This window comes from Bufo gargarizans, chromosome 1 (genome assembly GCF_014858855.1).
Source record: "Bufo gargarizans isolate SCDJY-AF-19 chromosome 1, ASM1485885v1, whole genome shotgun sequence".
NCBI classification, from domain to species: domain Eukaryota; kingdom Metazoa; phylum Chordata; class Amphibia; order Anura; family Bufonidae; genus Bufo; species Bufo gargarizans.
This window is the reverse complement of record NC_058080.1, coordinates 684,773,091-684,785,239: the sequence shown is the minus strand read 5'-3', so window position 1 is coordinate 684,785,239 and position 12,149 is coordinate 684,773,091. Positions and strand designations below refer to the sequence as shown.

The 12,149-nt window shown below is 42.7% G+C and overlaps 1 protein-coding gene across 9 annotated transcripts in view; it reads right to left on the bottom strand.

The window, feature by feature from the left end:
• The window catches only part of PDE4D (phosphodiesterase 4D), a 1,010,209-nt gene that overhangs the window by 194,474 nt on the left and 803,586 nt on the right, over positions 1–12,149 (bottom strand). For 8 of the 9 annotated variants that reach the window (XM_044276170.1, XM_044276174.1, XM_044276173.1 and 5 more), the window contains exons 3-4: positions 8,866–8,902; positions 1,718–1,791 (exon numbers count right to left, since the gene is read on the bottom strand). In XM_044276170.1, the coding sequence (XP_044132105.1) occupies positions 1,718–1,791; positions 8,866–8,902 (111 nt within the window). Of the gene's footprint in view, positions 1–1,717; positions 1,792–8,865; positions 8,903–12,149 lie in introns of those variants that run through there. The other variant, XM_044276172.1, reaches the window with a different exon arrangement.

Below are 12,149 nucleotides of genomic sequence, written 5' to 3'. Positions count from 1 at the left end.
TGTGGCTGCCCCCATACAGTATAACGCCTCCTTGTGGCTGCCCCATACAGTGTAACGTCTCCTTGTGGCTGCCCCCATACAGTATAACACCTCCTTGTGGCTGCCCCCATACAGTGTAACATCTTCTTGTGGCTGCCCCCATACAGTATAACGCCTCCTTGTGGCTGCCCCATACAGTGTAACGTCTCCTTGTGGCTGCCCCCATACAGTATAACGCCTCCTTGTGGCTGCCCCCATACAGTGTAACGTCTTCTTGTGGCTGCCCCCATACAGTATAACGCCTTCTTGTGGCTGCCCCATACAGTGTAACATCTCCTTGTGGCTGCCCCATACAGTATAATGTCTCCTTGTGGCCCCAAGTGTTTTTTTCTTCTAAATGGGCATTTATCGCGATATATATCGTTGCTTTAACTAAGTCCTGTTTAGGGGGTCTGAATACTTACGTCAATGCACGATTTTTGTTTTGAACATTCTGTTTTCATTTTGTCTTTATGGGGTATTGAGTGCAGAATAATGGGGAAAAATCTGAACTTTTTATTTTATTTTACCACAAGGCCGCAACATAACAAATGTGAGAAAGGTGAAAGGGTCTGAAGACTTTCCAAATGCATTCTACGGTGTATTTCAATTCAAAGTAGTCCTTCCCACAATACACACTGGTGACATATTGATGAGATGTAAGTAATCCCATTGATGCGTAGATCGCCCTTTTCCACTTTTTGGCTAAAGCAGCCCCATAATTTTAATTGCATTAGATTGAAGCAGCTGTGTGTTAAAAGTTCCTGCACATGAACGTAGGCATCCGTGGGGGTCAATACTCCAAGAAAGCATATTGTCGGTAAATCAGATTAAAAAAGGCCTCTCTGTCACCTCTCCTGAAATGGTTGTCTTCCTAAAAACGTACAGACCCCAAAAAGTAACAATTCTAGATCATATTTTTTTAAACTGCACTTTGTAGCTCCTTTGTTATTCCTCCTGGAAATGTTGCTATTTCATTTAAAGGGGCTTTCCAAGCCACAGACATTGATAGGATATCGCTAGTATAGGTCATAAAGCTGTGATCAAGCTCCTAAAAACAGAGTCTTGCTAGTTTCTGCCAAAGAGAACAGGGGTCCATCTCCCCCTTTAAGATGTAGAATAGTTTAAGGACAAGGGCTATGTTAAAGGACTTTTCCAGTAAATAACAATTATCAGCTATCAATGGAATAAGCGATTTAGATTGCTGGGGTCCAACCACCAGGACCCTCATTGAGTCTTAGAATGGACATTGCTTATGGAAGGATATGTAGGGTGTGGTGGCCAAGCATGCACGTGTCCCGTGCTAAATGTGTTTAGTGAGGGTCTCAGTGGTCAGACCACCTCTCATCTAACATTTATCCCCTATTCTATGGATTGGTGATAAATCTTATTCATAGGAAAAAGCCCTTAAAAAATGCATGGCTTACAATGTCTGGTAGCCCCGCAGTCAACGCAAAGGCAACTTAGGTACACCCCCACTAATTAATGCATTACCAATGGAAGAAGGAGTCATTACACAGACAAGATGGATACCTAATGGGGCACATCAGTTTTGATATAGCAGGACATCACTCTAGGTGCGGTGTGTGTATGTGTATAGATGGTATACAATCCGTGCTTGCTTATCGAGTGGAGCGATGTTACTTTATGACATAAACATAGTCTTTTTTATGGGAAGCTTCACGCAGTCATCACTTACTTGCTGGGTGCTCGATCTTGCAGGTTGGTTAGTGCAGCAAAATTATTCCTTACAGTACGGAGACTGGCCAGTACCTAAAAAGTACAAGACGTGAGTAAGTCAAAGGCGCTGTATACAGCTACACAACCCATGGCAATACTAAAATATATGAGGCCACAGCTGTGAGACATTCAGCGGCATCCATACACAGTAATGGCAATACAGAGACATGGGCTGTCCTCAATATAAGAAAGAGTTAAAGAAATACTGCACTCCTTACACAATTATAAGTAGTAACTAATAGGAAAATGTCCGCAAATTGTGCGTCCGCCCAAAAAATAGGATGCGGCATCCGTCTTTTTTTGGTGGATCCGTTTTTTCCCCACAGATCCCTTGTAATAAATGCCTATCCTTGTCTGCAAATGTGAAAAAGTAGGACATGCACAATTTTTTTTGCTGAAGGGAAACACGGACAACGGACGCGGAACACAAACGGATGAACTATCAGCATTTTTTTGCTGACCCATTGAAATGAATGGGTCCCCATCCTATCCGCCAAAAAAACGGAACGGAGGCCGAGAAAAACAACTGTCGTGTGCAAGGTCTAGGTCCAGGGGAATAAACTTAGTACAAAGTGCTTGAGATATTACCCTGAGCACGGTGCCAGAGATATGGTGCCACCAGTGTCGGCTGTCAGTGATATGGTGTCTCCAGTGTCGGCTGTCAGTGATATGGTGTCTCCAGTGTCGGCTGTCAGTGATATGGTGCCACCAGTGTCGGCTGTCAGTGATATGGTGCCACCAGTGTCGGCTGTCAGTGATATGGTGCCACCAGTGTCGGCTGTCAGTGATATTGTGCCTCCAGTGTCGTCTGTCAGTGATATGGTGCCACCAGTATCAGCTGTCAGTGATATGGTGCTGCCAGTGTCAGCTGTCAGTGATATGGTGCCACTAGTGTCAGCTGTCAGTGATATGGTGCCACCAGTATCAGTTGTCAGTGATATGGTGCCACCAGTGTCGGCTGTCAGTGATATGGTGCCACCAGTGTCAGCATTCAGTTATATGGTGCCTCAAGTGTCGGCTGTCAGTGATATGGTGCCACCAGTGTCAGCTGTCAGTGATATAGTGCCACCAGTGTCAGAAGTCAGTGATATGGTGCCACCAGTGTCAGCTGTCAGTGATATGGTGCCACCAGTGTCAGAGGTCAGTGATATGGTGCCACCAGTGTCAGCTGTCAGTGATATGGTGCCACCAGTGTCAGAGGTCAGTGATATGGTGCCACCAGTGTCGGCTGTCAGTGATATAGTGCCACCAGTGTCAGAGGTCAGTGATATGGTGCCACTAGTGTCGGCTCTCAGTGATATGGTGCCACCAGTGTCAGCTGTCAGTGATATGGTGCCACCAGTGTCAGAGGTCAGTGATATGGTGCCACCAGTGTCAGCTGTCAGTGATATGGTGCCACCAGTGTCAGAGGTCAGTGATATGGTGCCACCAGTGTCGGCTGTCAGTGATATAGTGCCACCAGTGTCAGAGGTCAGTGATATGGTGCCACTAGTGTCGGCTCTCAGTGATATGGTGCCACCAGTGTCAGCTGTCAGTGATATGGTGCCACCAGTGTCAGCTGTCAGTGATATGGTGCCACCAGTGTCAGAGGTCAGTGATATGGTGCCACCAGTGTCAGCTGTCAGTGATATGGTGCCACCAGTGTCAGAGGTCAGTGATATGGTGCCACCAGTGTCGGCTGTCAGTGATATAGTGCCACCAGTGTCAGAGGTCAGTGATATGGTGCCACTAGTGTCAGCTGTCAGTGATTTGCCTCAGAATGGGGTGACCAGTTTCAGTAATGCTATTACATCCATGATATTTCTGGTACATAACGGGATCTGTGTCTGCCAACAGGTAGGTACCATATAAGTGGACTTGAATGAGCCATATGTAGCCACTCAGGTAATTGCTATTCGGTCTGTTCTGTAATGTACAGTAGGGAAGAAACTCATAGCTAGAGCTGTCAGAACTGGCCCATTTGATGTAATTTATGTATGATGAACACACATGTAGATCAATAGATAGATAATACATATGTAGGTATATAGATAGATAAATAGATAGATAGATAGATAGACAGAGAGATAGATAGATAGATAATACATATGTAGGTATATAGATAGATAAATAGATAGACAGAGAGATAGATAGATAAATAGATAGACGATAGATAGATAGATAGATAGATAGATAGGAGATAGATGATAGAAAGATAGATAATAGATAGATATGAAATAGATAGAAAGACGATAGATAGATAATAGATAGATATGAGATAAATAGATAGAGACGTGAGATAGACAGATATTAGATAGATAGATAGATATGAGATAGATAGGGACGTGAGATAGACAGATGATAGATATTAGATAGATGATAGAAAGATAGATAGATATTCAATGCAGAAAAGTGAGCAGCACAGCATACATGGTGGTGTAGGGTGCCAGCAGCAGTGGAAACGATTCGGCCTCCGCTCACTGGGACCTTTCTCAAGCAGTGACATTGTACATAGATGCTCTGTGCATATGAATAGGGTCCTGACTCCTCAATATAACTCATTAATTAACATAATTGTGCAAAAGCAGTGTAAATACATGATTAATTATACTCATATTTGATTGTGTATAGACATACATGATTATGAATTTTTAATGATTCTCATGATTATAATATAGTGTAATCATTCACACAGGTGTCTCTAAAATTCATATACATATAGTAATCAATTTTCTTTTTTTTTAGAGAAACTGTATAAAGGCCAGGCATGTCCCTTTTGTAGCCATCATGTAGCATTTGACTCATTTGCAACATCGATGGCATCTGACATCTGCATTGTAGGCTCCGCTTACAACAGAAGGACTGCATGCAGCAACATTTCCCGCGCCAAAACAGTGGACACCTCATTATAAGGCCTCATGCACGCGAACGTTTTTCTTCCGTGTACGTTTTGTTTTTTTCGTTCCGTATACAGACCGTATAGGGAACTATTCATTACAATGGGTCCGCCCCGAAAAATGGAATGCACTCCGTATCCATTTCGTTTCCGTATTTCCGTTCCATTCAGACATAGAACATGTCCTATTCCTGTTCTATCAGGGGCCAGCTGTTCCGTTACGCAAAAAACTGAATGCACACAGACGTCATCTGTATTTTTTGTGGATCCGTGTTTTGCAGACCGCAAAATACTGAAAAAGCCATATGGTCGTGTGCAAAAGGCCTCAGTCAGTGGGGTCTGCTGGATGCGCTGGCATAGCTCGTGCAGTGGGTCCATGACCCCATTTTCTATAGATGCAACTGAGTGTGGTTCCGTTTTCAGCAGGACAAGCTGTAGTTTTTTTTTTAGTTTTTTTTTTGGGGGGGGGGATACATAAGCCTTTTTAATCTTTTTTTTTCCTATTTTTTGGCAGGTAAGGTGACCACAAACCAGCAATTCCTGCATCAGATAATTTTTCACAGCTTTCTAGGGGAAAAGTAGATTTTTTTTTAATTGTTTTTATACTTTATGTGATAAACAGAAAAAAGGGGTGTATTGACTATTTCATATTAGTTTTTTTATATTTTTTAAAATGTTATGGATCACACTCAGCTCCCCTAAAAACTAGTCATATGTCAATCAGGGTCTAAGATGTCTGGTCTGAGTCTGTGTTTAATTAGGAGGGCCTGGATACCATTGTATATTGTTTTAGGCGACATGCACACAAACGTTGTATGTTTCAGTGTCCGCATCAGTATGTCCGTTCCGTAGCCCCGCAAAAAAAAAAAAAAATAGAACATGTCCTATCCTTGTCCGTTTTAGGCATTCTTACAATGGATCCGCAAAAAAACAAAACAAAACGGATGGCATCCATTTTTATTTGCAGATCCGCATTTTGTGGACCGCAAAACACATACGGTCGTGTGCATGTAGCCTTATACTGACATAACCAGACAGAGGGGGAGGGTGTACTCATGAGACCTCTGCACTGGGCCCACCAATGTGTGAACATGGCCCTGTCTGAGCACATACTAACAAACCAGACCTGGACTGATGCGTCCACAGCTGCGGTATACTAGACGGCATTGCATTTTCTGCATACAATCACATGCTTCCATGTTGTATTGTGGGTTATGGGCTCAGACAGAGGCTAAGAAACCCTCCCTGGAGAACATTAAGAGAACATAGATTCCGTTAACTTGATGCCTGTGGAGTGACATATCCAGGAAGACCTCCAGACTATCAGAGACGAAGATATGGATCCCATCCGTCTGCTTACATCAGACTGTGTGGATAATATGTGGTTGTGTAGAGCTCGAGTCACTAACCATTAGCAGGAGATCCTGAGAAGACCTCAGTACAACCTTGCTGCTGGTTTCTGCACATTTATAGTCTCTGTACACATATAGTCATTTATACCACTTTTCGGCATGCTTTTACCGACCGTCCATTCCCTCCTTCTCTAATTAATACTGCAATATGTCTATGGGAAAGTCATATCGGCGGTTGTGGGTATAGATTTCCAAACTCTGACGGTAAATGATCTCCCATGACCTTGGGTGTTTAGGCTATAGACAATATCTGTAGTTTTGTGTTTGCTCATGACAGCTATTATACATTGTAGAAGTCATAACGCACGACATTTGCACTTAGTTGTCAGTAAACTATTTACTGACATGATTATCAAGAGAAGATTGTGAATGTTTTTTGGCGGCACAGGCTGGCGCTGCGCCCATACATTTATAATTGTGTAGTTATAGCGTACAGAGAAATATCTTATTTTACTTAAAGGTTATAGACTCCTCTGGGAGCAATTTTTTTTTTCATAGAATTTTACTTATTTTGGCCAAAAATTAATTGGTCTTTAACATTTTTCATCAGTCTTTTGCAGAATTTTGCACTCTGCCTCACACCGAGGCTCAATTTGTAGCCCTTATCTCTGTACTCTTCGGCGCTCATAAACACTCATTTACGCCACACTCTTATCAGTTTCAGGCTTGGACTGGCCCACCAGAGTACCAGATGATCCTTTGGCGTGCCCAGTCTGTGAAGCCACAGTGGGTCCCAAACCCATTTGGAGCTGCCTTAGTAGCTAATCACTTTCCTTTAGGGTCTATGATGATATAGGGGTTGAGCCCCAAGAATTATTTCCTCTGGTGGGCGTAAGGAAAACCAGTCCGACATTGATCAGTTTGACCATACTTTAGCTATAATGAGTGTTTATGAGCTATCAAGAGTTTAGAGGTAAGAGCTACCGATCAAGCTGTCAAAGCAGGAACCTGATGGATTCAGTGTGACGCGGAGAGATGTAGTGAAAGTCAAAGCTGTAAGGAAAACCTGTTGAAAATTTGTAAAAAAAAGACTAATTAAAAATATTTTAGATCAAAATGAGTAAAATACAACGATAAAAATAATTGCTCTGAAAAGTGTCCATAGTTTAGTCACTGTTCCTTAGTTGACAGGAAATGGTTATAGTTGCAGAAAGACTGTGCAAGTACCTACAAGCCTTGCTATCTCTCTGGAGAGGGTTCTACTGGATTCTTGATCCACTCTGTCCTCATGTATCTGGACAGTGTTGCATATATTATTGCTGTTATATTTCTTTGAATATAATCTTAAAATAGCTGGGGATATGCCAACAGTCTGGTGCCATGATCTCTATCCTTAGATTTCATTATTATGTGATAGTATCTTTCTAGAGGAAGCCATATAACCTACAAAATTATGTGTCCACATATAGTACCATATCCCTGTATCTCCTTATAAATAATGCAGGCACATATAGTACCATATCCCTGTATCTCCTTATAAATAATGCAGGTACATATAGTACCACATCCCTGCCTCACCCTGTAAATAATGCAGGCACAGATAGTACCACATACCTGTCTCTTATGAATAATGCAGGCACAGAGAGTACCACATTCCTGCCTCTCCCTGTAAATAATGCAGGCACAGATAGTACCACATCCCTGTCTCTCCCTGTAAATAATGCAGGCACAGATAGTACCACATTCCTGCCTCACCCTGTAAATAATGCAGGTACATATAGTACCACATCCCTGCCTCACCCTGTAAATGATGCAGGCACAGATAGTACCACATCCCTGCCTCACCTTATAAATAATGCAGGCACAGACAGTACCACATACCTGTCTCTTATGAATAATGCAGGCACAGATAGTACCACATCCCTGCCTCTCCTTATAAATAATGCAGGCACAGATAGTACCACATCCCTGCCTCACCCTGTAAATAATGCAGGCACAGATAGTACCACATACCTGCCTCAACCTGTAAATAATGCAGGTACATATAGTACCACATCCCTGCCTCACCCTGTAAATAATGCAGGCACAGATATTACCATATCCCTGCCTCACCTTATAAATAATGCAGGCACAGATAGTACCACATCCCTGTTTCTCCCTGTAAATATACAGATGATACTGCCTCTTTGTGTATGTATATATTGTAAAATCCCAAAGTTACAAGGTTCTCAAAGGAGTTTTCCCACCTTAACCTTTTATGACATATCCACAAGTTTCTTAAGTTGTTTCTGCAACTTCCATTGACCTCAGTCATATGGATGCACCGGTGTTGTCAACTTTCACTTCCAGAAGCCCTGTTATGATATTTGAGGGTCCGAAAAAGTGTCAAGTGAACAAACTACTAATGTAGCAGAGCTGAGTTTGTTATTTGGATGATGATCTTTGGATGCTCACGGGACGACCTGCAAACCTACAACTGTATCTTAAAGGGGTTGCTTGCTTGGCTGTTCTGAATTAGTGAGAGCCCGGCACATTAACCGTCAGCCCCCCTGTCTACTCCTCATATCTGCAAAACGGAGGTCAAGGGATCCCTTAAGGTGGGACTTCCACCAAATATTTATGGCGTATTCTGCCAATATGACATAAATGTCTAAACAGGAAAACCTCTTTACTGCAATGAGATTTGCAACTTCTTCCTGAATACGTCAGCTTAAATATCTCACACCAGTGCCATTCAGTAACCCCTTTAATACTATACATGATTACTCCTAGCATACCCCTGCTAGTGACTGCCTTTCAGTTTGCCATACATTTGATCCTAAGAAAGTCATCCATTCAGCTCTTTCATAACACAATTTAACATCATAAACCACAACTCACCTGAGCAAATGGTGTTACAATCAAGTCATCTCCATGTCTGCAAAATAAAACACAAAACAATTCAGCAGCGCAGACAATTACATATCAATGTACCATACCTTTGCTTAACCTCTTAATAACCCACAGTTTGGGGAAGGCTACAGACACTTTTGGGGGCATTTTTTTTATTACTGCATTCTACTTATTTTGGGGGAAAAATCTTCTTTTCAATTGGTCATAGCTAAAAATTTTCAGCCACTTTCCCGGTATATCCGTGTGATCTGTGTATTTGCAGAGCATCAGGTTCTGTGATTACACCGAATCCCGTCATCTGATGGCTCATGTAAATCCCTTATCTGTGATCTCCTGAAGCTCATAAACACATATTCTTATTAGTGTGACAATAATCGAGCTGTAATGACTATTTGTGAGCTGTCAATAGTTCAAACAACAGAACTACAGACTGTGAAGGCAGCTCTGCTGGATGAATAGAAACGGACAGTCTGCAGATACACTCTCAATGAAACCCTGTCGTATAAGAACTGCTGGAAATTGTTTAATAACAGCCAATTGAAAAGATGATTTTAGCCCAAAATGAATAGAATGCAATGCAATAAAATAAAATGCATTCAAAGGGATCCATAGCCACCAAAAACAGATTGCCTGGCTTAAAAAAAACAACAAAAAAAAACGCTTTGAATGCTTTGAAATAATTAAAGAAGCAATACCTTACGATCCCTCATTACCCCCATTCAGATGCATCTGCGGTCTCCCTCCAGTCTCTACTTCCATCTCCCTCTTGAAACAGACTTGTGACCGCTGCAGCCAACAGTGGCCTCAGCAGTAATGCTAGCATGCATTGTGCATGATGCTGAGGCCAGTGATGTGCTAGCGCGGCGTGTCATATCTCTTGGTGCATCAGTGCTGTACAGGCAGAGGATTTGCAGGCGATTTACTATATAAAATTTTCTGCATATATTAATTTCCTGAGCAATCCCCTGATTTCTGCAGATGTATAAGTTCTCTGTCCCTGGAGTGAGTGGACGGCTCTTGGGGTGATATAAGAGCTGTGTTGTGTACTATGAGCCCCTTACTCCTCCCCCCATGATCTTTGATTGAATTGCTGAGCGGGAAGCTGCAGCAACATCCCCCTCCTTCCCCTCACCACAGCCAAATAATAGAAGTAATTAGGCCCCCAGAATACACCTTAGGTACAGTTAATATGGGCATTGGATAACCTGGCCTGCAGGATTACTCATACCTGACTCACAAGTGGATCCTGCAGTTACCACTGTGTGTCCTCTACCTAAGTTTCGACACAACACATAAAATTATTGGCTTTCCGTCCCTTGCCCGAGACATGACTTGCTTCTTAAAGTGGCCATACCCCTTCAATAGCTGATGGCTGAATGATGCTTCAGCTAACGGCTATTCCTTCTGCATTACACACTCAGCTAAGCGAGTGTGTCCTCGATTGGGTGAGGTGGTTTATCTCCCCTAAGAATAAAAAGATCATTTGATTTGAAATTCAACATTTTGTATTCTTACTCTGCAGGACCTAGTTCTGTCACGTATTCTGTAGACAACCCAATAATTTGAATAGAAAGTGTGTACTGTAAAATTGTAAATCTCTGAAAGTGTGTAATGCTCAATTTCCCCTGTAGGGGCGCTGCAGAGAAATTGAACACTTACTGCCAGGTTTAATCACAGATAATAGATGATAGCTAGGTGGGGTTTGACTATTGCTGCTATTAAGTGGCCCTAAATCCCCATCCTTGGTGGGAGAGGACACATGTGCAGACCCTCTGCATTTCTTGTTTTTTTAAAGCTGGATGGGAGCAAAGAAAACATTTAGGTGAGCACGATCACTATGACTGTTTGTCCCTATGGAGACAGACAGCTCCTGCTTGTCCTGCTTTCAACAGCCCTGAATTTGGGGTCCCATATTGTAGACCATGGTGGCTGCAACAGAGGATGAATCCCACCATCAACGAGTCAGTAAATTAGATTTACACCATTTACACCAACAGATTATCTCACCAATTTCTTTCCAAACAGACCAATAGTAACAAAAGATCTGTGTGTGTAAATGGCCATCTGACCTATGATTGGTGAGAAAATCTGTCACATAATCTGTTGGTGTAAATGCACCCTTAGGCTACATGCACACGTTCAGGATTCATGTGCGGAGATTCCGCACTGAAATCCGCAGGTGTTCGCAGGCAAATCCGTGCGGTCAATCCGCATTAATTGGTGCGGATTTGCATGCGGATTTGCGTGCGGATGTGGTGCGGATTCGGTGCGGATTTTCCGCATGCGGATCTCACTAATTGAATATAGAAAATCCGGTCAGGAAAATAAAAATTAATTGACATGTCGCGGATTTTAAAATTCGCACCGCAGGTCAAAATCCGTGCGGAAAAAATTCGCATCGTGTGCATTGAGAATTTCAAAATCGTGTGCATTCAGCCTAAGGCCCCCTGCACACGATCAGGATTGCGTGCGGATTTTGCGCGTGGATTTGCGTGCGGAAAATCCACACCGTAGGTCATGTACATTGTATTCTATGAGAATTTGAAATTCTCAATGCACACGATGCAGATTTTTTTCCGCGCGGATTTTGACCTGCGGTGCGGATTTTAAAATCCGCGACATGTCAATTAATTTTTTTTTTTCCTGACCGGATTTTCTTCATTTACTTAGTGAAATCCGCATGCGGAAAATCCGCATGCGGAAAATCCGCACGCAAATCCGCACCAATTAATGCGGATTGACCGCACAGATTTGCCTGCGAACACCTGCAGATTTCAGTGCGGATTCTCCGCACATGAATCCTGAACGTGTGCATGTACCCTGAGGCCCCTTTCACACGGGCGAGTTTTCCACGTGGGTGCAATGCATGAGGTGAACGCATTGTACCCGCACTGAATCCGGACCCATTCATTTCTATGGGGCTGTGCACATGAGCAGTGATTTTCACGCATCACTTGTGCGTTGCGTGAAAATCGCAGCAAGCTCTATTTTATGTGTTTTTCACGCAACGCAGGCCCCATAGAAATGAATGTGGCTGTGTGAAAATCGCAAGCATCCGCAAGCAAGTGCGGATGCGGTAAGATTTTTTAACGCACGGTTGCTAGGAGACGATCGGGATGGGGACCTGATCATTATTATTTTCCCTTATAACATGGTTATAAGGGAAAATAATAGCATTCTGAATACAGAATGCTAAGTAAAATAGGGCTGGCTGCGCGAACAAGTAGATTAAGGTGAGTGAAATTATTTTTTATTTTGTTTTAACCCCTCCA